This window comes from Zootoca vivipara, chromosome 2 (genome assembly GCF_963506605.1).
Source record: "Zootoca vivipara chromosome 2, rZooViv1.1, whole genome shotgun sequence".
In the NCBI taxonomy this organism is placed as follows: domain Eukaryota; kingdom Metazoa; phylum Chordata; class Lepidosauria; order Squamata; family Lacertidae; genus Zootoca; species Zootoca vivipara.
The window spans coordinates 1,922,927-1,948,995 of NC_083277.1; the positions used below are offsets into that span (position 1 = coordinate 1,922,927).

The 26,069-nt window shown below is 46.8% G+C and overlaps 1 protein-coding gene across 2 annotated transcripts; it reads left to right on the forward strand.

Annotated features, from left to right (window-relative positions):
- Positions 1-2,270: 2,270 nt before the first annotated feature.
- On the forward strand, positions 2,271-13,491 carry LOC118078626 (oocyte zinc finger protein XlCOF6). Of its 2 annotated transcripts, none has more exons than XM_060268674.1 (2): positions 2,271-2,393; positions 5,344-13,491. In XM_060268674.1, exons 1-2 carry the CDS (start codon positions 2,275-2,277, stop codon positions 6,869-6,871), a joined length of 1,647 nt encoding a protein of 548 aa, XP_060124657.1. In that variant the 5' UTR covers positions 2,271-2,274; the 3' UTR covers positions 6,872-13,491. The 2 variants fall into 2 exon arrangements, with proteins under 2 accessions (XP_060124657.1, XP_060124661.1); XM_060268678.1 differs by lacking the exon at positions 2,271-2,393 and adding an exon at positions 4,699-4,835.
- Positions 13,492-26,069: the final 12,578 nt, after the last annotated feature.

Below are 26,069 nucleotides of genomic sequence, written 5' to 3' on the forward strand. Positions count from 1 at the left end.
TGTTTTATTCGATGTCAGCTAGACCTCCTTTGGGTAAAAGTGGAAGTTTTCTGAGCAAACAAACAAGCTCCTTTTCCCTCTTCACAGAATTAGTGGCTAGGCTCCGCTCCCTCCCAGCCACCACTGCTTTTCTCAGGACAGCAACCTTCCCCAATTCCAAATAAATTTCTGCCCAGTCCACTAATGGAGTGAGGCCAGCAACACCAGTTGCCAGCAGACTCTGCCTGAGCGCAGCAAGGCAATAGATAGGACTCAGGCTCAGGAATCATAGAAACGTAGAGTTGGAAGGAACCCAAGGGTCATCTAGTCCAACCCCCTGCAATGCTGTTCGCAATTCATAAAAGCGAAGGCATTGGGACGGACGAAATCCTGGGGCCTGAGCTGGTCTCTGCCCCTAACCCCAAAGGGCTGAGCATATTCTGAATGTGCCCACAGGCACTCTCTCCCATCCAGCCGGAAGCACGAATCGGACTCCAAAGCTGGCATTTGATAATAGCAAGTTGGGCCTGGGAAATAAGAAGGGTTCTTCTGTTCCCAGGCTGAAATCAAGGGCTGATGCAGCTGTTGGCTCTGATTCTACCTTGGTCACGCCAAGCCAAACTCAGCAGAGCACAGCAGCATTTTCCCCAAGGTGTCAGGAGGGGGTGGGGAGATGATTCCCCTTGAGCAGGAGAGAGCAACTCCCTCTCTAGTTTCGTATATTCAATATGCTCAAACTCTGTATCTTCAACTACCATCCTGGCAAGGGGAGAAACTCCTCTCCTCTGGTCCCTCTGAGCCCAGAGCTTGTCTTCCCCCCATCACTCCTCTTCTCTCTGCCCCCATAGGCAGTGGGGGGGGGGAGAGAGAGAGACACTGCAGAGAGGCGCTGGGGGGGGGGGAGTTTCGCTTCCCCATGCCTGAGCACCTCTCAGCATTCAGGGAAATGGAAGAGGGAAGCTGGCCACAATCCAGGAGACTGAGGTCAGTAGAGAGCAAAGCAAAACCTACTCAAAGAGAAGCTGCTTCAGCTCCCCCTCCCCAGTCGCTCCCTGCTTGTGGCTCAGGATGCCCTGCACTGCAGAGGGGGGGGGGGTTTCGTCTCTCAAGGGGGGGGTTTTCTGCAGAGCGAGGGGTGTGTGACGTGGTGGCCTGTTGCTCCCTGAGCAGGAGGCTACAGAAGACTGCCAGCCACCCAGTCCCAGGAGGTACAGTACCTTGTGACTCTGACATCCACCAGCACCAAGGAAGATGAGTGCCCTTTATGGGTCCCTTCCAGATCTCGTTGATCAGTCTGGTGTGGCCACTTTTCAGGGCTCTTTAAAGCAATAGCTGAACCCGTCATTCACAAGCACTGCCTGGTTTGGTGGGCAGTGTCCCAAAGTCTCTGACTCTGCCACCTCCTCACCCCCAGGGGTGTTTGGACTGTGCACCACTTCAGCTTGCAAGGAAGGGCTCCTATTTTGGGACGCATTGATCCCACCACATTGGGACACACTGATTCCAGTCCATCCCTCTGAGTTGCCTCCTCTGCGGTCTGAGGCGGGACAGATCCAGCCCAGCCATAGATCCACCACTCAGGGGAGGATGAGGACAGAGACCTCGGGTGAAACTTGCACTATTAATAATAATTCATCTCCCTGGCTTTAAAGGGACAGGGGGGGTAAGCAGTGGGGGGGCAGTGAGAGAGGAAGGGGGAGGGCCCTGGGTTTGGAGATTCCAAGTCTCTGGAGAGGATGAGGCCCTGAAAAGAGGGGGGGGGAAACCCACCCCATTATTACGAAGGAATCTACCAAATCACAGAGTTAAAGCTTTCACCCATCTAGGCCCAGACTAGGAAATGAGAAATGCCTAGGGTTGCCAGACTCAATAGAGGACAAGACTTCCGTGCCTTGAATTGCTCTGCTCTCTTTTGAGTCTGGAAACCTTAAAGAGAGAAACCAGCAGACCCTTTGTCTAATTTCTTGTTTTAAGGTTTCCAGACTCAAAAGAGAGCAGGGCAATTCAAGGCACGGAAGTCCTGTTGTCTACTGAGTCCGGCAACCCTAGAAAATGCCCTGTGTGGGCAGCTAGATGGGCACCATCCTGCAGAAATGCTCACACAAACACACCTTCCTTCCGCAGACCTGTAGGCGACAAGGCAACACTCGAAGGACGGGCAGCTCCTGACAATTACCGCCCCTCCCCTTTCCACACAGGTGGGCGGGGTTTGCGGCACCTGGGCGGGACTTACCTGGGCGTGTGCCACCCACTGGCTTCGGTTGGGCTTTGCCCCGCCCCCGGCCAGGTAGGTCAATGGATGGCCGGCCGGGGGTGGAGTCAAGGCCGGGGGTGGAGTCAGCCAGGCCTCACTTGGTCTTCCTTCCTTCCAGGATCAGGAACGTCCAGGAGCGTACTCAGGAGGCCGGATTCAGGTAAGTAACGGCCTTTATGTAATTTTCTAGAGGGACCGGGGCGGGGGGAATGGCTTGCTTTTCATGGCGGCGGCCGTTGTTTCTTTCAGTGGCGGTTGCGGGGGCATGAGAGGGCGGTGGGCGCTCTTGCACCGTAGGCCTTGTTATTGGCAGCGGCTTGGGGAGGGGGCGCAAGGCCCCTCCACAGCCGCTGCTCGCCGTGGGCGCCCCGCCAGGCCCGAGAGGGCTGCGAGCGCCCCGGGAATAGGCCGCGCTGCGGCCTTGTAGTTAGGCGGGGCGGGGGGGGGGGCGCGCTCCCGACAACCAACCTCGCGTCATTCCTCCGCCGGCCACGAGAGGGCGAGCTTTCTCTCAAACGCGGTGGAATCGTAGAGTCGGAAGGGACCACGAGGTGTGACGACAAGGGGCAGGGGGGAGGGGGCTTCGCTGTAAAAAGTTTGCAAAACTCCGGTATTACCTTGGAACCCCTGACTCTCGAGGTATTTCTTGATGTGCTTCCTGCAACTGGATTTTGGGATGATAGCTGCGACCCTAGCTCTGAGTAGCAAAACAACTGCAAAGGTTTGGCATTGGTTTGGGGGGAATCCCAAATTTTGGGGTTCGTGGTTAATTTTCCTCCCGGGGGATTCCTCTCCACTCCCAGAAAGCAAAGATCTTCCTTCCAAACAAGCTCTATAATCCAATTTCTTTCGTGAAAAGGTCCCGGCAGCAGCAAGGAATGAAGGCCCCCCCCCAAAGTCCTTCAGAGAACGAAGGTGGCAGATTTAATTTCCTCGCTTCATTTTTGTTGTTCCTACTGGTTTGGAAGGTCCATTTTTATAACACTCCTTTTACCATGGCGGGGGAATCTGGGTAGTTTTTTAAGGGGGGCTGGTGTTTGAAATTGGGCTTTGCTGTTGGGGGGCATAGCTTTGTGGTGGAGCAGTTGTTTTGCATGCAGAAGGAGGTCCTCGATTCAGTCCCCAGCACGGAAGGAGATGCCCCCCCCCCAACCCAGGTGGATGAAGCTTGCACAACTTTGCAGACCTCCCATCTGCAGTCACCCGCTCCCATCCCCACCAACTTGGGGACGGGGGCAATTTCAGGCCGTAGCCCCCCCCCCCAGGACACAAAAGGCTGTGCCTTCACTGCCGGTCCCCATCCTAACACACAGGGGGTGCTCTGTTAGCATAGCTCTATGGGTTCCTGCGTTCAAAAAGAACCGTGAAGTGTCAGAAAATTCCTGGTGGCCCTAAGGAAAGACCCCTGAGAAGTGGGAGGTTTTACAAAGGTGAGAAGGGGTGTCGGTGGAATAGCACGCCCCCCACAGTCTTATTTCTGGGAATAAAACCGGATTCGTGAGCAAAGGAGGCGGATCAGCAGAGAGGACAAAGAGGCGAAGATGCAGTGGGAAGAGGGAGATTAGAGAGGGTGGGAAGAAAAGGACAGAGAGACCCCCACCCGCAATACAAGATCCTTTCCTGGATCCCATCGGCAGGGGCTCCAACCCATGCAACCCAGCTGCAAAGTGAGGACCCAGCACCTACAGGGATTGCATTGCACGATCTCCTTTGCAGCTGTCCTACTGCTTGAGGGCAAGCGATGCTCAGCTGCCCTGCACCCCTGGGGCGCCTTTGCAGGAGGTCCCGACGAGGACCCTTATCCCCAAGCAGGGCTGAATTTGAACCTAGGACAGAAACATAATGCGCCCCGCTTTCTGGCGTCCCCCACCGGAATCCCTCAAGGCGCTCCTGTGCCTTGATGGAGAGACAGAGTCCACGAAAGGGTTAAAGGAAGTGAAATACCGTAGGCCTGGATAGAGACCTCCATGCTCATCTTGGGAGGCCCCTCCGGATGGAGAGGGTGGTGCGCCCTGGAGAGGGTGGTGCGCCCGGGAGAGATTCAGCTCGGCGCAGAGGGCGAGGGGTGAACGGTGGCATGGGGGTTTCTAGGCGCAGGGGAGACTGTGGGACAGAGGGAGGTGGGCAGAGGAAACTGGGGGCCTGAGGGAGGAATGCAAGCATCCCTGAGGGATAGAAGCCCAGCTGGGGAGAGAGGGAGGGGGAGAGAGAGAGACTCTTCCTTTTGGAGACATGTCTCCATCCTTGGGTGCTGGAGGAGGAATCGCCCTCCTGCCCAGGAATTCTTTGCCCCCCCTCCAAGATATCCCACAAGGCAGCAGAGGTTTAGGATCAGAGTTTTCATGATCCTTCTACTGGTTGGGCTCCCTTCCCAGGTTGATGAGCCCCTCACTTCCCTTTACAGCACTTGCAGAAACCACCTGCTTGACTGTTAGTCTCATCTGCTCAAGCTGCCAGAGCCTGTCATCGCATGCAGTGAAAGTTCCTGACTCACCAAGGGATTGAGACCCATCAACTATCCTCACCTGGCTTAGCTGGATTGTCACAGCTGTTTCCTGGGTTGTGTCTCCTGTTGCATGCTTACGGCTTCCAGGACCCACAGGTGAGAGTTGAGTACAGGTTGGGGATTAATGGTGGACAAATTACCCCAGAAAGAGCCCTGTATGTCCCCGACGAGAGGTACTAACCCGGCCCCAACACCCCATGACATAATACTATTAATGTATTTGATAGATCAGGAATAAATTTGTGTCTCCAGCAATAAAACTAACAGCCTCATCCCATGAATGAATCAGTGCTACATATCCAAGGCTGAAGTTTCAATTAAGTACAGTTATACATTGATGTTTAATATTGAGTTTTTTCAGTGTGACACATATTCCTCATTGAAATAGAGACGTACATCCAGGAGTCTCTGGCCAGCAAGGCAAATGGAGAAAGGAACGTAAGAGAGAGGCCTGGGCAGAGAATTTACACTAGGATAGTCGTGTGTCAGAAAACGGGCACGAGATCAGGTGGCACATAATAATGATAAATAGTAATTGGGAAGAGTACGAATTGAACTTGATGTGTGTCATATTCCTTTGTTCTCTCCCATGAAACACCAACAGGATATTCTTTCCCTGCACTCTGAAGCAGACAATGGAGAAGACAGGGAAGAATCCTGGGGGGCCACCTGTAATTTCAAAAGGAATAACGAAGAAACCATTTAAATGTATAGAGTGTGGAAAGAGCTTCAGTCAAAGTGGAGACCTTAGAAATCATCAGCGAACTCACACAGGGGAGAAACCCTTTAAATGTATGGAGTGTGGAAAAAGCTTCAGTGCCAGTGGGACACTTAGAATACATCAACGAACTCACACAGGGGAGAAACCCTTTAAATGTATGGAGTGTGGAAAAAGCTTCAGTGACAGTGGACAACTTCGAGTACACCACCGAACTCACACAGGGGAGAAACCATTTAAATGTATGGAGTGTGGACAGAGCTTCGGTCAAAGTGGACAACTTCGAGTACATCAACGAACTCACACAGGGGAAAAACCATTTAAATGTATTGAGTGTGGAAAGAGCTTCAGTGACAGTGGGACACTTAGAATACATCAACGAATTCACACAGGGGAGAAACCCTTTAAATGTATGGAGTGTGGTAGTAGCTTCAGTCGAAGTGGAACTCTTCGAGTACATGAACGAACTCACACAGGGGAGAAACCATTTAAATGTATGGAGTGTGGAAAAAGCTTCAGTGACAGTAGAATTCTTCGAATACATAAACGAACTCACACAGGGGAGAAACCCTTTAAATGTATGGAGTGTGGAAAAAGCTTCAGTGACAGTGGAACACTTAGAAATCATCAACGAACTCACACAGGGGAGAAACCTTTTAAATGTATGGAATGTGGAAAGAGCTTCAGTCAAAGTGGACATCATAGAAGACATCAACGAACTCACACAGGGGAGAAACCCTTTAAATGTATGGAGTGTGGAAAAAGCTTCAGTCACAGCAGGACACTTAGAAAACATCAGCGAAATCACACAGGGGAGAAACCCTTTAAATGTATGGAGTGTGGAAAGAGCTTCATTGCCAGTGAAAACCTTAGAATACATCAACGAACTCACACAGGGGAGAAACCATTTAAATGTATGGAGTGTGGAAAAAGCTTCAGTGCCAGTGGAAAACTTAGAATACACCACCGAACTCACACAGGGGAAAAACCATTTAAATGTATGGAGTGTGGAAAAAGCTTCAGTGCCAGTGGGAAACTTCGAATACACCACCGAACTCACACAGGGGAGAAACCCTTTAAATGTATGGAGTGTGGAAAAAGCTTCAGTGCCAGTGGGACACTTAGAATACATCAACGAACTCACACAGGGGAGAAACCCTTTAAATGTATGGAGTGTGGAAAGAGCTTCAGTCAAAGTGGAGAACTTAGAAAACATCAACACACTCACACAGGGGAGAAACCCTTTAAATGTACAGAGTGTGGAAAGAGCTTCAGTCAAAGTGGAGAACTTAGAAAACATCAACGCACTCACACAGGGGAGAAACCATTTAAATGCTTGGAGTGTGGAAAAAGCTACACCGAAAGTAGGACACTTAGAAAACATCAACGAACTCACATGGGTGAAGCCATTTAAATATGGAGTGTCGAAGGAGCTTCAGTAAAATGGAAACCTTACAAACCATCAATGAACTTTTACAGGTCAGAAACCCTTTAAATGTAAGGTGTGCGGAAAGTAATGCAGGTAATGTCTTAAAATAGTAGAATGCAAGATGCAATGTTAGGGAGGGGTGTGTGCATCTGGAGAGCTGGTGCAGAGTAATGATGGGCTGAGAGTCACATGATTTTATATATATATATACAATAACCAAACATGAAAAAACAAATCATACAATATACAAATCAAATAATAAATGACAATACACACCAAAAACAACAACTATATTTTCAATCAATCTCATATTCCGTATCTTTATCAACTTCCTCCTTTTCCTCCCGTCTATGTTTCTATATATCACTTACTTAGCACTTTCTAAATCTTGATTCCAATCTTTTTCATAATTATCTAATCTAAATAATACTCTTAATCCCTTCTCAATACATAATATCCAAAATCTCTTAATATAATTCTAATCTTAAAAGCACATAAACATCATATCACATAACTAAATCTTACCACATAATACATTGATCTAACTTCTGAAACCTCCTTTTACCAAATTCTTTGCTAAATATTGCTAATCTTATAATTTTTCTCTAAATAAACTTTAAATTTCTTCCAATTTTCTTCCACTGATTCTTCCCCCTGGTCCCGGAGTCTCCCCGTCAATTCAGACAGTTCCATGTATTCTATCAGCTTCATCTGCCAGTCGTCCACCGTCGGTATATCTTCAGTTTTCCAATTCCTTGCTAATACCATTCTAGCTGCTGTTGTGGCATACAGAAAAAACGCAATATCTTTCTTAGGTAATTCCTCTTTTATTATTCCAAGTAAAAATGCTTCTGGTTTCTTAACAAACGTGTTTTTAAACACTTTCTTCAACTCATTATAAATCTTATCCCAGAAGCTCTTTACTTGGGGCATGTCCACCACATACGGTGAAAGGTTCCTTCTACATTCTTAAATTTCCAACATTTGTTATCCTGTTTGTGGTAAATCTTAGCCAACTTTCCTGGTGTAAGATACCATCTATACATCATCTTCATCATATTCTCTTTTAATACATTACAAGCAGTAAACTTCATATTCTCCTTCCACAACCTTTCCCTCCTATCATTATATTATGTCCTACATCTTTTGCCCACTCAATCATAACCAATTTTGTCTGTTCATCTTTAGTATGCCACTCCAACAACAAATTATACATCCTTGAAAGATTCTTAATTTTTGGTTCTAATAATTCTGTTTCCAATTTTGACTTTACAATTTGAAAACCAACTTTTTTATCCAGCAAATACTTTATCCAGTATTTGATAATACTGTAACCAATCATTCAGATATATCTTCAACTGTTCATATGTTTTTAACTTAAAATGGTCTTTCTCTTCCATCAACAATTCCTTGTATGTCGGCCACTGTTTCCATATTCAATTTTTTATTTACTTTAGCCTCTAAAGGCAAAATCCACCTGGGTGTTTTTCTTTCTAACAAATCTTTATATCTATCCCATACATTGAACAATGATTTTCTTATAATATGACATTTAAAAACTTTATGGACCTTAATCTTATCATACCACAAATAAGCAGAAATTTCCCCAGGACTTGCTCAGATCACAACGCTGTGGCAATGGAACCAAAACTATCTTTGCAGGGTTCTTTTAGATGGAAAATGAATGATGCATTGATGAGACAAGAAGAAATTGTCCAAAAAGGACAAAAGACTCTGGAATATTATTTTGAGTTAAATTTGAATACAGAGACTGAGTTAAGGACGATATGGGATGCCAGCAAGGCGGTGATGCGAGGATTCCTGATTCAACAGAATATGATTAAGAAGAAACAACAAAATGGGAGAAAAGAAAAAATATTGATACAATTGAAGGATAAGGAAAATAAATTGAGATGTAAACCCAAGGATAAACAGATTCAAAAAGAAATCAAGTTGTTGCAAGCACCATTTATTCAAATAACAAATTTGGAAATTGAATGGAAGATTAAAATGATGAATCAAAGGAATTTCGAATCTACCAATTATTAGCATGGCAATTGAAGAAAAGACAGAAACAGAGTCACATGATTTTTGGCCTTTGGTGGAGAGATTGGAAATGCTCATGTTTGAAGTAGGGAAGAGAGAACTGTGAAAGTGGAGTGTGAGACTTCTTGTGTTGCTTTGGAAGTAGAGTCGCATAACTCCCATTGTTATAATTGCAGTAAAGGAACGATGAAGTCACAGGTGTCTGAAAGCATCTTCTTACATGCAGACGGTAGTCTTGAAACCCTTGTATATAGTTCCTATTGTATAAATTAAATGTGTTTACCACACTTCCTCATTTTTGTCTACGTCAAGGGTGAAGTGTTGAAATAAACATTATCTCTGGTGGCATCATATAGCTTGTAGCTGGGACCCAGATACGAAGCCTGCTTGCACCCTTGAATGGAACAAAGTGGTAGTCTAAATGTAGTTTTCCCTTTTAGTTTTATAAGATATGAAACTCGCTTATGCTTGCAATTGGAATCCACACACAAAAATAGGACAACTTTCGGTGTGCTGCTTATGTCAATAGGTTAATGCTGGGGGCGGGCTTTGACCAAATAAGGACAAATAAGGGTTGGACTTCGGGGTCATGGGAAATGAGTATAATCAGGCGGTCTGACAGGTTGTAACCGCTGCGCCGCTGCGCTGCCCTCCATCCAACTGGAGGACAGAGGAGGGACTTTTGCGCCCGGGGGGAGGATAAATGCCTGTGTTGTTCTGACCTGCGTATGCCTGAACAGGGTGGCTTTACTTAGTAGTTACATAACAATCTGTGAGTTCACCTCACATGGAGACTGAGTTCATGTGCTGCTGGCTGAGAGCCAGCAGACAGCAAAACTACATTAAGATAACAACATGGCTGCAGGAGAGCAGTATGGAAGCAAGAGAGAGAAAATGGCTGCGCGATTGGGCTCTTTTATGGCGTCAGCCAGGGCCATGCCCATCTCTCAGGGGGAGGATGCTCCAGACCAGTGGAAGTTCCACTGACTGGAGTAACCTCCCCCTGCCTGTGCCCACCCTAGGGAAACAAGGGATGTTGCATTGGACTGTTCCAATGGATTTCATGCCAAAACAACTTCCTCCAAATGCAGAAGCTGCCCAAAGGCAGCAGCCACCTCTGGGCATTGAGGATGGAAATCCTCTCTCCACCTTTGGAACTGGACTTAAGGCATAGACAGGAAGCGTCCTTTGCACCTAATAGGCTCTGTGAACCTATTTTCGTGACAGCCCCAGGGCTACTGCTTCCTTTGGGTTTAGGGGAAGATGGTGCTCGATTCTTCCATACTTGGCAAGGTGATTGAGCGGAACAACTCCAAGCATGCCTGGAGGATGCGGACCATTTGGATCCCTTCCGATCGGGATTCAGGCCTCATCATCGGACTGAAACTGCCATGGGCGCGCTGGTCGATAATCTCCAGTGGCATAGGGACAAAGGTGAGAGCTGTTTCCTAGTTCTGGATCTCTCAGCGGCCTTTGATAGCATTGACCACGACAACCTCATGGACCGTCCAGAGGAGCTGGCAGCTGGCGGCACTGTTATACCCTACTCCAGTGGTTCCCAACAGGTGGTCCGCGGACCCCCAGGGGTCCGCAAGATGCAGGGCCGGCTCTAGGGAGGGCGCCTGGTTGGGAGTCCGGGCTGAGCTGCAGCCGTCCGGGACTCCAGGAAAGAGCCGAGAGCTGAACAGAGCTCGGAAAGAGCCCTGCAGTGCCCGAAGCTGCCACTGGGGGCGCGGGGAGTCCTCAGCCGCTTGGGCCTAAATGCTCCCTTCTCGCCAAGGCGTGGATTGAAACACCTCCAGGAGCAGAGCCAGGAGCTTGAAAGGGACCGGGTGGGAGACGCTACAAGGAAGAAAATGAAACCGACCAGGAAAAGTACAGTAATTCTGGGAAGTTGCTCGGGGTGCATATTGCTCGGCAAAACTTTGGAGTTCTCTTTTTTCTTTTGCAAAAGCGTATGGGGCGTCTGAAGACTGGAAGCACTTGTAAGGGGGCTCGGGGGGGTTAGTTTTTTCTTTTGCAAAACCGCCGTCTGTTTTCTCAAAGGCAAACCGCAGGCAGGACAAGGGGGCGGTGGTGGTGGAGGAAAGTTTTCGTGGGCGAACAGAGAACGGAGCGCCCTCGTGGAGAACCGGGTGGTTTTGTGTGTGTGTGTGTGTGTGTGTGTGTGTCCGTTTGCACGGAGACTATCCGATCCGATCGGTGTTTGTGAAAACTCTTCAACTTTGCAAGAAGAAAAAGGTGTCTAGCGGGGAGTGGGTGGGAGAGAAGAGGGACAAAAAAGCACCACGAGGAAGGGGGGGGGGATGAGACATGCCTCCCAGGCACTCAGCTATGCAAAAGCAAGCGAGAGGTGAGGGAGTCGGGGAAGAGGATATTTTGTTCCGTAACATTTCCTGCCTTTTCTCTCTGAATGGAGCTGCTTCTGTTGCCCCCCCCCCCCGGGTCCGGCTTTCTTTAAAGAAAACAAACACAAACCTTTTTTTTTTAAAAAAAAAGGTTTCTCCTCCCAAAGCTGCTTTCTTTTACTTTTACATGCTTCTGTTCCCTCTTGATCCCAAAATGGCAACTCTCAGGGTGGGACAGGGTGGGACAACGAGATTGAGGACAGAGGACACAAGCAAGAGAAGCTTCGCCGGGCTTGTAGTTGTGAAGCTTCCTTTCCCTGCCTCTCTCTCTCCTCCGAGATGTTACAAAGCATGTGAGCTGCTCTCTCCCCCCCCCCCACTCGCCTCCTGTCCCTTCTTAGACGCTCTCAGGATGATTCCTGCTTGCTTTTAATCCGGCCAGCAGCAGGGGCACTTTCACCTCCTGAATCCTCAGATACACAAACACATGACGCCTCCAGGAGGGGGGAGGGAAGTAGAGAAGCAACAGCTCCCTCAACTCGGGACCCAAACCCTGGAACCTACAGGGTTAAAAAAAAGTGACCCCCTGTTTGCTCCTGATTTCGATCTGCCCCTGTGCTTTGTCCCATTTCCGCAGCTGTGAAAGCCTCAATTCCCTGCGTCTGCGGCTGTGTGGGGAGGGCTGCATACTGTTGGGTGAGCATTTTTAATCAATTTTCCCCCCACCCAACAACTTTGTGCTCTTTCCCCCTAAGAGAAGCTTAAAAACTCTTTCTGATTCCTGCCATAAATAGGTCAGCTGCTGGCACTCCACCCTTAAAAAAAATGTTCAAAAACTGGCCAATCCTCCCCCCAAAAGGCTCAACAACTCTGGGCAATCACTTCCAACTGGGTAGATCACTGTCCTATAATTATACCAGTATTGTAGAGTTGGATGGGACCCTGTTGGAGATCACCTCTTTACATTTGCTGTCAGCCTTCATTTGCCCTCCTCCTACTATGTAACTTTACATATCTCTCCCTCCCTCACACACAAAACAACAACACACAAACACAGTTGCCTTGGATGCTAGTCCTACTCAGAGTAGACTCACTGAAATGAATTAAAAATCCAAACATTAATTTAGAAGGATCTGCCCTAAGTAGGATTTAGTTGGATGTAGCCTGTTATTATGACCAAAGTATCTTACCCAAAAAGATCTGCACAAACCAGTTTACCTGAGTGCATTATTCTCAGGGTGGGGGGACTCATTTATTTATAATTGCATAATATGGGACTAAATAGCATTATGTTGTAAGGACCTTTTATTAAATCTCAGAATTGTAAAGTTGGAAGGTACCCAAGGGTCATCTAGTCCAACCCACTGCAATGCTTGAAACCTGGATGGAGTACTCTGTTGTAACTGTAAAAAACGTATAAATATAAAATATAAAAAGTCTTAATTTGGCTCTCACTTTTTAATTTTAGGATTAGGAATTAATGGGAGTCCTTGTCACAATAGCGGCTCGATGAGGGGTCCTCGAGAAAATTTTGTTGGGAACCCCTGCCCTACTCTACCTCTCTTCAAATCGGAACCAATGAAAGTGGTAAAGTGGAAGTGGAGGCGATTTCAGGATGTATGGCAGCTAACGGATTGAGGTCGAACCCTAACAAGACAGATGTACTGTTTTGGGGGTGACAGGAGGCGGGCAGGTGTGGAGGACTCCCTGGTCCTGAATGGGGTAACGGTGCCCCTGAAGGACCAGGTGCACAGCCTGGGAGTCATTTTGGGCTCACAGCTGTCCATGAAGGCACAGGTCAATTCTGTGTCCAGGGCAATGTCTACCAGCTGCATCTGGTATGCAGGCTGAGACCCTACCTGTCCGCAGACTGTCTCGCCAGAGTGGTACATGCTGTAGTTATCTCCCGCTTGAACTACTGCAATGCGCTCTACGTGGGTCTACCTTTGAAGGTGACCCGGAAACTACAACTAATCCAGAATGCGACAGCTAGACAGGTGACTGGGAGCGGCCGCCGAGACCACATAACACCGGTCTTGAAAGACCTACATTGGCTCCCAGTACGTTTCCAAGCACAATTCAAAGTGTTGGTGCTGACCTTTAAAGCCCTAAACGGCCTCGGTCCAGTATACCTGAAGGAGCGTCTCCACCCCCATTGTTTTGCCCGGACACTGAGGTCCAGCACTGAGGGCCTTCTGGCAGGGGCGTACCCAGGATCAAAACTAGGGGGGGGGGCAAGGGGCGGGGCCAAGGTACGGGAGGGGCCACAAAGTGGGAATGTGGGCGGGGCTACAGAGCCCAGGTGAAATCAAAATAAACAGTAAAAACTACAGCAAACTGATCACATATTTTAGGAAGGGGTCCCCAGAGTTGTTGACCTTAGGGAACTGACACCACACTTGCGTATTATACCCCAGAGGACAGGATCACACTTCAAAATGACCTTAACAGATTAGACAACTGGGCCAAAGCAAACAAGATGAATTTTAACAAGGAGAAATGTAAAGTACTACACTTGGGCAAGAAAAAATGAAAGGCACAAATACAGGATGGGGGACACCTGGCTTCAGAGTAGTACATGTGAAAAGGATCTAGGAGTCCTGGTAGACCACAAACTTGACATGAGTCAACAGTGTGATGCAGCAGCTAATAAAGCCAATGCAATTCTGGGCTGTATCAATAGGAGTATAGCATCTAGATCAAGGGAAGTAATAGTACCACTGTATTCTGCTCTGGTCAGACCTCACCTGGAGTACTGTGTCCAGTTTTGGGCACCACAGTTCAAGAAGGATACTGACAAGCTGGAACGTGTCCAGAAGAGGGCAACCAAAATGGTCAAATTCTTGAAAACAATGCCTTATGAGGAACGGCTTAGGGAGCTGGGTATGTTTAGCCTGGAGAAGAGAAGGTTAAGGGGTGATATGATAGCCATGTTCAAATATATAAAAGGATATCATATAGAGGAGGGTGAAAGGTTGTTTTCTGTTGCTCCAGAGAAGCGGACATTTGAGCAATGGATTAAAACTACAAGAAAGAAGATTCCACCTAAACATTAGGAAGAACTTCCTGACAGTAAGAGCTGTTCGGCAGTGGAATTTGCTGCCAAGGAGTGTGGTGGAGTCTCCTTCTTTGGATGTTTTTAAGCGGAGGCTTGACAGCCATATGTCAAGAATGCTTTGATGGTGTTTCCTGCTTGGCAGGGGGTTGGACTGGATGGCCCTTGTGGTCTCTTCCAACTCTATGATTCTACATCAACTAAGAATGTGTTATCCCTTTGGTTGATATTTTCCTTTGATGGTCTTGAGTATTTCTTAAGTTGTCCTATTATTTTATTTTTGCCTTTTTTACTGTAATTCAAATCTCAAATGTTTAAGATGAGTAGAAAACATTTAAATACATTAAAAAAAACCTTTTCAGTATCCAGAATATACTCTCTTTACGTGCTTGCTCAAAAGTTAAGTTCCAACTTATGTTTGAATGAGATCGAAATAAATTGTTGGTTCTGGGTCACTATCACTTTTTGAAGGTACACATTAAAAATGGATTATACATAAAAAGTCTTTAAAAAGCCTAAGGGAATGTGTGCACACGCACATGCATATATATAACATATATATGCCACCACTCAATTCACCCTACCACTTGAGCAAGAAAAACTTAAAGAACTGTAGGTTAATTTTGAATAGGGAGCTACTACTAGCTAACTCAATCACTATAGAGCAAGTTTTCAGCCTGTTTTCCACTTCCTCACCCCAACTCCTACCAAAGCATGTAGTATGACAGTGTAGTCTGGCCCATAGGATGAGCCCTGAGTTGTTAAATATATATAATCAACCCCCAGTTTCCAAATTAAATTTTACTAAGATTACAGCTGGAAATATAAATTATGAAGGAGAAAACAGATTGGTAGCATAAAAAAGAAACAGAACACATTACTATCTATGGTAATATTCCAATTCTACAGCAATTTACCTACAGCAATTTACAGCCCACTGAATTTGGCAGACTTACTTCTGAGTAGACATGTAGAGGATTGCCTAACATAGGCTACTTACAGCATAATCTTAAAAAGGATTCTCAAACTTTTTTTGTAGAAAGGAATGATCACACATGATGTTCAACAGATGATATTATTTCCTAAGAAATACTGGTAATCCCCATGTTTAACTTGTGGAATCAGGGGAGAGGATAGATGGGAAGAAGGATTTTCAAATTAGGGGGGGGGAGGCGGACCTGAACCTGGACCTGAACCTGAAGCGACGGCGGCGAAGGGGAGAAAACCAGCGGCCGCCTAGAGGAGAAGAGGGAAGTCCGGGGGTGGGCGGGGGGGGGGGAGAGAAGGGAAGCAGGCTTGGATCGGGGCCTCCGCGGAGGTCTGGAGCGAAGCCCCAGCCTCCGCGAAGCTATCCGAGGCTCCGTTGCTGCAGCGGTCTGGCAGGCGCCGAACGACTCCCGACGTTCGGGAGACCTTTGATCACAGCCGCGCTGTGCGCATGCGCCCTGCACGGCAGCCGCCGGAGTCCACAGCCGCGCTGTGCGCATGCGCCCCGCTTTGCGCGTGCACAAAGGTCTCCCGAACGTCGGGAGCGTCAGCCCTTGCCCCCTCTCACACAGCGCGGCTCGGGTGGACTCCGGCGGGCGCCTCAGGCGCCGCACGGCTCGGGCGCAAGAGACTGCTGCGGGCGCCAAACTCGCGCTCCGCTGGGCTGTACTCCGCCTCTGCCCACCAGCCCCGCTGGCAGCGCCACTCTTGCCCGCAGCTGCCCGACCGGCCCTGCCTCTAGAGTAGGGCAGCGGCCCCCCCCTGCCCCGCGGTGGGTACGCCCTTGCCTTCTGGCAGTTCCCTCACTACGAGAAGCCAAGTTACAGGGAACCAGGAAGTGGACCTTCTTGGTAGTGGCGCCTGCTCCGTGGAATGCCCTCCCACCATATATCAAAGAAATAAACCACTATCTGATGTTTAGAAGACATCTGAAGGCAGCTCTGTTTAAGAAAGTTTTTAATCATTGATGTTTTAATGTATTTTTAAATATTCTGTTGGAAGCCACCCAGAATGGCTGGGGAAACCCAGCCAGATGGGTGGGGGTATAAATAAATTTGTTGTTGTTGTTGTTATTTTGAACTAATTCTTTCAGTCATGCTTCTGGGGAGTCTTCCTGCAAGCAGACCACTGTGCACATCCGGGTTTCCCAAACCTGGGTTTCCAGATGTTTTTGGAAGGCAACTGCTAAAGACATAGGAAAACAATAATTGGAAAACAAATATTGATATATATTTATGAAGGCAACCCAGTTTAGGGAAGTTTTTAATGTTGATGTTTTACTGTGTTTTTAATATTCTGTTGGAAGCCGCCCAAAGTGGCCGGGGAAACCCAGCCAGATGAGCAGGGTATAAATGATAAATAGAATATCGACTATAAAAATGATGATATTGCCAAAAATTCTATTCTTGTTTCAGATGTTACCGATCATTGGGAAAAATGAGATCTTTGATAATTGGAGACGAGATTTAAGTAGATATATTTGGGGTAAAAAGAAACCTAGAATCCCATTTAAAATCCTAACAGATAGCAAAGAGAGAGGAGGTTGGGGTGGTGGGCATCGCCCCTCGAGATGACGGCCCGGGGGGGGGGGGGAGGAAACAAAGAAAGATGGGTAACATATCAAGACCTGATAAAAGTGATAGACAACCAATATATCCTGAAACCATATGAGGAAATTAAGAATCACTGTGCAAGCTGGCTGCAGTACAATCAAATACAAAGTCTGTTTATGAAACATAAGGGAATTGGCTTCCAAGAAAAAAAATCAAAATTACAAGAGATGTTAATTGAAAGTGGGGGAAGACAATTGGCAGCATTATATAAATTCCTGTTGGAGTGGAATCTAAAAGATGAGACAGTTAAAGTTGTTATGGTAAAGTGGGCACAGGATTTTGGCAGAGTTATTGATTGTACACAGTGGGAGAAATTATGGACAGAAAGTATAAGATTCACAGCCTGCACAGCGATAAAGGAAAATATCTTGAAGATGGTATATAGGTGGCACTTAACGCCAGGAAAATTAGTAAAGATTTATAAAAAAGGCTCAAATAAGTACTGGAAGTGCCATGTGCAAGTAGGAACGTACATGCACTGCTGGTGGCAGTGCAAAAAAATACAAGGGTTCTGGAATATGATTTATGAGAAGTTAAAGAGGATGCTAAAGTGCACATTTGGAAAGACCCCAGAGCTGTTCTTACTAAGAATGATACCCGAGGGTATACCCAGTGACAGGAAGAACATCTTACTGTACGCGGTGGTAGCGGCAAGGACTCTTATAGCACAGAGATGGAAAGGGGAAGAGACACCGACATTATGGGATTGGCAAAATAAATTAATAGAGTATATGAACTTAGCAAAGATGACAGCCTACATAAGAAACACCCCAAATCAAAAAATCCAAAGGGAATGGAAACTACTAGAGGAATATTTAACAAAGGAGGGTTTAAAATCGGAGTTGGTGATATGCTTAAATTAAAATCTGTACAAATAGACAACATATTTCAGGTAAAAGTAGGTAAATTTACCCAGAAGGGGCCGGGGGTGAAAGTTGGAGTAAAACAAGTAAAGAAAAGACTACAATACAAGACACCAGTACGCAGACAATCGGAAGTACTTTGGGTTTTTTTTGTTTTTTGGGTTTTTTTTGTTCCTTATTTTTGCTTCCATGGCATTTTTCTGACTTTCCGTTTTGTGTATCATCTTTTGTGTTTTTCTTTCGGTTTTTTTTCGCATCATGCTTGATATTTAATGTGCGAGTTATTTGGGAATCAGTTAGCTTTTTGAGTTAGTATATATATGCATGTATGTACATATATATATATACACGTTATTTCTGGTCATTATGTTTGGTTATTATGATTTTTGTATGTTTGGTTTGGTTTATGTTTGAATTTGAGTTCTGGTTCATGTATATTGTTTACAGATTACTTGGTTTTTTTTCTTTGTTCTTCTCAGTTTCTGTTTTTGTGTGTTTCTTTACTATGTAAATTTTAAGAATTTTGAAATAAAGTATTTTAAAAAATTAAAAAAAATGATAAATAGATAAACAGATTAGACAACTGGGCCAAAGCAAACAAGACGAATTTTAGCAGGGAGAAATGTAAAGTATTACACCTGGGCAGAAAGAAGAAGGGCACAAATACAGGATGGAGACACCTAGCTTGAGAGCAGTACATGTGAAAAGGATCTAGGAGTCTTGGTAGACCACAAACTTGACATGAGTCAACAGTGTGATGCAGCAGCTAAAAAAGCCAATGCAATTCTGGGCTGCATCAATAGGAGTATAGCGTCTAGGTCAAGGGAAGTAATAGTACCACTGTATTCTGCTCTGGTCAGACTTCACCTGGAATACTGTGTCCAGTTCTGGGCACCTCAGTTCAAGAAGGATACTGACAAGCTGGAACGTGTCCAGAGCAGGGCAACCAAAATGAGGAACGGCTTAGGGAGCTGGGTATGTTTAGCCTGGAGAAGAGAAGGTTAAGGGGCGATATGATAGCCATGTTCAAATATATAAAAGGATGTCATATAGAGGAGGAAGATTGTTTTCTGCTGCTCCAGAGAAGCGGACACGAAGCAATGGATTCAAACTACAAGAAAGAAGATTCCACCTAAACATTAGGAGGAACTTCTTGACAGTAGGAGCTGTTTGACAGTGGAATTTGCTGCCAAGGAGTGTTGTGGAGTCTCCTTCTTTGGAGGTCTTTAAGCAGAGGCTTGACAGCCATCTGTCAGGAAGTTCAGGTGATTAGCTGTGGGCGGAGCTAGTCAGAGCTTGGAGTGCAGCGGCGCGCGCCTAGCGGCGCGCGCAGTTTAACCCATCTTTTTCACCTAGGGCAGCAAGTCTCTTACGTTTGTTAGGGGGGACCTAGGCCTCTTCCTCTTTCCCCCTTGACCTCAAGGTTTTCAAGATGGAGGTGGAGGGAACAACCATTGTCACCTGCAATTCCTGTGCAATGTTTGTTTTCTTGCCAAAGGATGTGGGTAGCTACACCTGCAACAATTGCAAGTTGGTTGCCCTACTAGAAAACAAGGTTGCCCTTCTGGAAGAGAAGGTGTAGCAGCTTCAGGGGCGTGTATCTACGCTCCAGAGAATTAAAGAGCTGGAGCTTTTCTTGGATGCAGCAGAGCACACTGTCTGCACCAAGGAGGAGACAGGGGATCTCCCTGAGGAGGAGGTCAGTTCCCCAACACAGCAGCCAGATGTATGGAGGAATGTGACTCATAGAAGTAGAAGGCCCAGGGATCGCTCTGAGTGCTTAGAATTACACAACCGTTTTGAAGTGCTCATGGAAGACGAGGAACAGACTCCACCTGAGGATCTCTCCCTTATCACAGTTGATGAGGAATATGAAGACGAGCAACCAAGTCAGTCCTCTGGAAATATGCAGGTAATCTTGGAAGGGACAGCACATAGAAGAATCCCAACCAAGCCTATGAAGAGGCGTGTAGTGGTGATTGGGGATTCCCTACAGAGGGGTACAGAAGCAGTGATCTGTGGGCCTGACAAGATGTCTCGAGAGGTGTGCTGTCTACCTGGGGCCAAGATCAAAGATGTAACAGAACGGCTGCAAGGAATCATAAAACCCACTGACAAATACCCCTTCCTTTTGGTGCATGTGGGAACCAATGACACTGCAAGCCATAGCTTACAGAAGATCAAAAATGATTATGAGGCTCTGGGCAGGAAGTTGAAGCAATTAGATGCACAAATTGTCATCTCTTCTGTCCTCCCAGTTGAACGACATGGCCCAGGGAGAGAGGGAAAAATAGGGGAAGTGAACAACTGGCTTCGCAAATGGTGCAAACAGGAACGGTTTGGATTCCTAGATCACGGTCTGCAGTTTCTTGAAGATGGACTTCTGGCAAGTGATGGACTGCACCTCACAAAAGTTGGGAGGAATGTTTTTGCCACAAAACTCAAAAACCTCATCAGGAGGGCTTTAAACTGACTTATGTGGGGGAGGGAGACAGTGGTCCTGAAGGTAGGAGTCTATCAAATGCTGAAGATGATCATCCAAATGTCAAGGACCAAATGGAGCAAGCAGCATGCAGACCTAGTGGTGGGACGAAAATATCCTTAAATAAGAGACATGGGGGAATGATCAACGGTCTTCAATGTCTGTATACTAATGCACAGAGCATGGGAAATAAACAAGATGAACTTGAGCTCTTGGTACAGCAAACTAAATATGACATAATAGGCATCACTGAAACCTGGTGGGATGAGTCTCATGACTGGAATGTAGTAATAGAGGGATACAATCTATTTAAGAGAAATAGACCAAACAGGAAAGGAGGAGGAGTAGCTTTATATGTTAGGGATATGTATACCTGTGAAGAGATCCAGGATTTAAAACTTCAAAGCCAAATTGAGAGTATCTGGGTCAAAATTAAGGGAGAGAAAAACAACAGTGACCTCATTGTGGGAGTTTACTATAGATCCCCAAGCCAAACTGAGGACACAGATGATGCCTTCCTGGAACAGATGGCCAAGCATTCCAAAGGAAGTGAGATAGTAGTAATGGGGGATTTCAACTATCCTGATATTTGTTGGATGTCAAACTCAGCCAAGAGCATAAGGTCGAACAGATTCCTCACTGGCCTTGCAGACAACTTCATTGTCCAGAAAGTGGGAGAAGCAACAAGAGGATCAGCCATTTTAGATCTGGTCCTAACCAATAGTGATGACTTGGTTAGTGGGGTAGAAGTGGCAGGATCATTAGGTGGGAGTGACCATGCTCTTCTGGAGTTTATTATCCAGCGGAAAGGAGCAACCAAGCATACTAAGGTCCAAATTCTAGACTTTAAGAAAGCCGACTTCAGAAAACTTAGGGAAACGCTGGGTGAAATCCCATGGACAGTAATACTAAAAGGGAAGGGAGTTCATGATGGTTGGGAGTTTGTTAAAAGGGAGATATTAAAAGCACAACTTCAGGCAATACCAATGAGACGGAAACATGGAAGGTGCCTAAAGAAGCCAGGCTGGCTATCTAAAGAACTTTTGACTGAGTTAAGATTTAAAAGGGATATGTACAAAAAATGGAAAAGGGGGGAAATCTCCAGAGAGGAATTCAAACATATAGCCAGCACGTGTAGAGACAAAGTCAGAAAAGCTAAAGCACAGAATGAACTCAGGCTCGCCAGAGAGGTTAAAAGCAACAAAAAGGGCTTTTATGGGTATGTCCGTAGCAAAAGGAAAAACAAGGAAACAGTGGGGTCACTCAGAGGAGAAGATGGTGAAATGCAAACAGGGGACAGAGAAAGGGCAGAACTCCTCAATGCCTTCTTTGCCTCAGTCTTCTCCAAGAAAGAAAACAACGCCCGACCTGAAGAATATGGAGCAGATGATTCAGCAGGGGAAACACAGCCCAGAATAAGTAAGGAGGTAGTACAAGAATACTTGGCTAGTTTAGATGTATTCAAGTCTCCAGGGCCAGATGAACTACATCCAAGAGTATTAAAAGAACTGGCAGAGGTGATTTCAGAACCACTGGCAATAATCTTTGAAAATTCCTGGAGAACAGGCGAAGTTCCAGCAGACTGGAGGAGGGCAAATGTTGTCCCTATTTTCAAAAAGGGGAAAAGAGAGGACCCAAACAATTACCGCCCAGTCAGCCTGACATCAATACCAGGAAAGATTCTAGAGCAGATCATTAAGCAAACAGTCTGTGAGCACCTAGAAAGAAACTCTGTGATCACTAAAAGTCAGCATGGGTTCCTGAAAAATAAGTCATGTCAGACTAATCTGATCTCATTTTTTGACAGAATTACAAGCCTGGTAGATGAAGGGAACGCTGTGGATGTAGCCTATCTTGATTTCAGCAAGGCCTTTGACAAGGTGCCCCATGATATTCTTGTAAAGAAGCTGGTAAAATGTGGGCTAGACAATGCTACCATTCAGTGGATTTGTAGCTGGCTTACTGACCGAACCCAAAGGGTGCTCATCAATGGCTCCTCCTCATCCTGGAGAGTAGTGACTAGTGGGGTGCCACAGGGTTCTGTCTTGGGCCCAGTCTTGTTCAACATCTTTATCAATGACTTGGATGATGGGCTTGAGGGAATCCTGAGCAAGTTTGCAGATGACACCAAGTTGGGAGGGGTGGCTAACACCCCAGAGGACAGGATCACACTTCAGAATGACCTTAACAGATTAGACAACTGGGCCAAAGCAAACAAGATGAATTTTAACAAGGAGAAATGTAAAGTACTACACTTGGGCAAAAAAAATGAAAGGCACAGATACAGGATGGGAGACACCTGGCTTGAGAGCAGTACATGTGAAAAGGATCTAGGAGTTTTGGTTGACCACAAACTTGACATGAGTCAGCAGTGTGATGCAGCAGCTAAAAAAGCCAATGCAATTCTGGGCTGCATCAATAGGAGTATAGCATCTAGATCAAGGGAAGTAATAGTACCACTGTATTCTGCTCTGGTCAGACCTCACCTGGAGTATTGTGTCCAGTTCTGGGCGCCACAGTTCAAGAAGGATACTGATAAGCTGGAACGTGTCCAGAAGAGGGCAACCAAAATGGTCAAAGGCCTGGAAACGATGCCTTATGAGGAACGGCTTAGGGAGCTGGGTATGTTTAGCCTGGAGAAGAGAAGGTTAAGGGGTGATATGATAACCATGTTCAAATATATAAAAGGATGTCATATAAAGGAGGGAGAAAGGTTGTTTTCTGCTGCTCCAGAGAAGCGGACACGGAGCAACGGATTCAAACTACAAGAAAGAAAATTCCACCTAAACATTAGGAAGAACTTCCTGACAGTAAGAGCTGTTCGGCAGTGGAATTTGCTGCCAAGGAGTGTGGTGGAGTCTCCTTCTTTGGAGGTCTTTAAGCAGAGGCTTGACAGCCATCTGTCAGGAATGCTTTGATGGTGTTTCCTGCTTGGCAGGGGGTTGGACTGGATGGCCCTTGTGGTCTCTTCCAACTCTATGATTCTATGATTCTATGATTCTATGAATGCTTTGATGGTGTTTCCTGCTTGGCAGGGGGTTGGACTGGATGGCCCTTGTGGTCTCTTCCAACTCTATATGATTCTATGAAATAAATAATAGTCACACATAAATAAATGTGTGTATAATTTAAACTACTGTACACAAATATAATTGCAATAAACCAGCATGGCCCCTGCGTCTTATTACTGCCTCCTTATTAGCTAATCCTGTTTTAAGGAGACATTGATGAGCCTACGTAAGACCCTCAACTTAACTCTAGTAAAATGATACAATAACAAAAGTAAATAAGGAAAAATAAGGGTGCAGCTGCCACCCTGCTGTGAAAGGAAACATAAAACCATGAACTCATGCACAAATAGCAAGCCACCCGCTCCCGCCTCCATTTCGACTCTCCGCTGTGGGGAGGAGAGGCAACTTGGGGGGGGGGGTTCCCGATGGAGCCCCAAGAGCAGGAGGCCAAAGGCAGCGCCATCTCTTCCTGCAGGCAGGGGCTGCTCTGCGAACGTAGCTCTAGAGACGCGCGCGTTCGACAAGGAGCCCGAAGTGTCTATACCGGTAGGTGGGAAGTTTCCAGGCGGCCAAAAGGACCCCTTGAGAAGTGGGAGGTTTTCCGAAGGGGAGGAGGGGTGTTGGTTGACTAACCCCTCCCCCCACTCCTATCCTCCGCTTTATATTGCGGGGAAGAAAAACGGAACAGCGAGCGAGGGAGGCGGAGGGCAAGAGAGGACAAAGAGGTAAAGAGGCTGCGTGGGGAAAGTGGGCTATTGGGGGGGGGGTTGGAAAAGGAGAGAAAAATACAGAGACCGCTCCCGGAAACAGAGCCATGGCTATGAGGATGGGGCTAGCCGGGTGTTGTTTTTTATTGCACCAGGTGACGACTCCAGCAGGGCGCCATTGAGGATGTCTTTGTGTGGACGCAAAAAAGCCCTTCTCTGCGCCTCATAAGCAGGGGCTCCGATCTCCGCAATCCAGCTGCGAAGTGGGGGCCCAATACCTGCAGGTTTTGCGTGCCACGATCTCCTTTGGAGCTCCCCCCCCCCCAATGTTTCTTTTTCCTGGGGGTCCAAGAGGTGCTCAAGGCCCCCGATCCATGCAATCCAGCTGCGACCTCCTTTGCAGCGCCCTCCCCTCCACACACGTCTCTTTTTCCTGTGGGCTCAAGCGATGCTCAACTGCCCTGCACTCCCTGGGCGCTTTTGCCTTAACTTAAACATGATGCCCACCAAGGGGGTCCCAACGAGGACCCCTGTGCCCAAGCAGTCTTGGATTTGATCCTAGGACCCAAACATGACGTCCTCTGCCGTTCCCCCCTGGCAGGAATCCCTCGAGGTGCTCCTATGCCTTGATGAAGAGACGGAGTCCACGAAAGGGTTAAAGGAAGAGAAATAGGCCAGGATAGAGACCCACCTCCCACCTCCCTGCTCGTATTGGGAGGCCCCTCCGGATGTAGAGGTTGGTGCGCTCACCCGGGAGAAATTCGGCGCAGAGGGCGAGGGGTGAGCGGTGGCAAGGGGGGTTTCTGGGCGCAGGGGAGACTGTGGGACGGAGGGAGGTGGGCAGAGAAAACAGGGGGCCTGAGGGAGGAATGGCAGCATCTCTGGGGGATAGAAGCCCAGCCGAGGAGAGAGAGAGAGAGAGAGAGAGAGAGAGAGACAGAGAGAGAGAGAGAGAGAGAGAGTCTTCCTTTTGGAGAAATATCTCCTTCCTTGGGCGCTGGAGGAGGAATCTCTGGTGGGTCTGCCTTGGCTCTATGATCCTCCCCTTTGATCCTCACGAACTACTGTATTGCATGCTGTGGGCTGCATTATACCAGGTCAAACCATTGGTCCACCTTGGAGAGGAGAATAGAGAAAAAGCTGGAAAGTCCTGAGAGGGAGGAGGGAGGAGGAGGCCTTCTCCAAAGTGGCTCTTTGCTTCTGGAATCCCCTCCCAGGAAGTAGCCAGAGACCTTTTCCTCTCTCTCAGGCTTCCATTGCACTGCATGGTTCATCGATGATGATGATGTACACCAATCTAGGAATATGGGGGAAGGATGCTATAGAAAGGCTTTCAGGGTTTATCTATAAGAATATCCTGAAGGCATTTCTATTACTTTTATTTTTTGTAGGCAATGTCAGAGTGAGTTACAAACGGAGATACAATCTATCTGCATCCAAAGATAGTAAATCCATGAGCCGTCCCAGTCTGGGGCATTTTCATGATAGACAATACCTGTGGCCGGATGCTCTACACCCAGGGCTGTGCATCTGCAGGCCAGAAATTGCCAGTATTCTAGGCAAGGGGTGTGAGCTTGCCAAATTTACAGACAGTATGTGAGTGAGAATTCCAAAATAACCATGCAAAATCTATGGAGAGACTTGCAGGATAATGGAGATGCGAGTATTCCTGGTCCAGAGTCCACATCCTCAGCCTGCAGCCCACAAATGCTGAGACCATAATACTTTTATTGGCCCTTAATGGGACACCTGATACTTTCTTATACTTTCTTCAACAGATGAATATTTTTGAATGCTTTTACAGTGACATAAATAGCACTTCCGTTTTACTTATTCCGCACAGGAGAGGCTCTGATCTGCAAATCTGAGCTCAACTCCTCGCTTGAAACAGAAAAATACAGAGACTTTGTCCTGGACCAATTGAGAGGTATGTCCTTCCTCTTACCTGGGAGACTGTATCTTTGTAGGTCTCATTTCAGTTTGTGGGAACTTAATAAAAGTGCTGTTGGATTAGGATCAGGGCCCACCTCATCCAGCATCCTCTTCCCACTAGAACCAGCCAAGGAGAACC

What these genes read in the sequence shown, in the direction of transcription:
- LOC118078626 (XM_060268674.1), top strand. Translation starts at nt 2,275, where the DNA reads ATGGATGGCCGGCCGGGGGTGGAGTCAAGGCCGGGGGTGGAGTCAGCC. An exon ending in ACTCAGGAGGCCGGATTCAG is followed by an intron (nt 2,394 to 5,343) that starts GTAAGTAACGGC and finishes AAACACCAACAG; the next exon opens with GATATTCTTTCCCTGCACTC.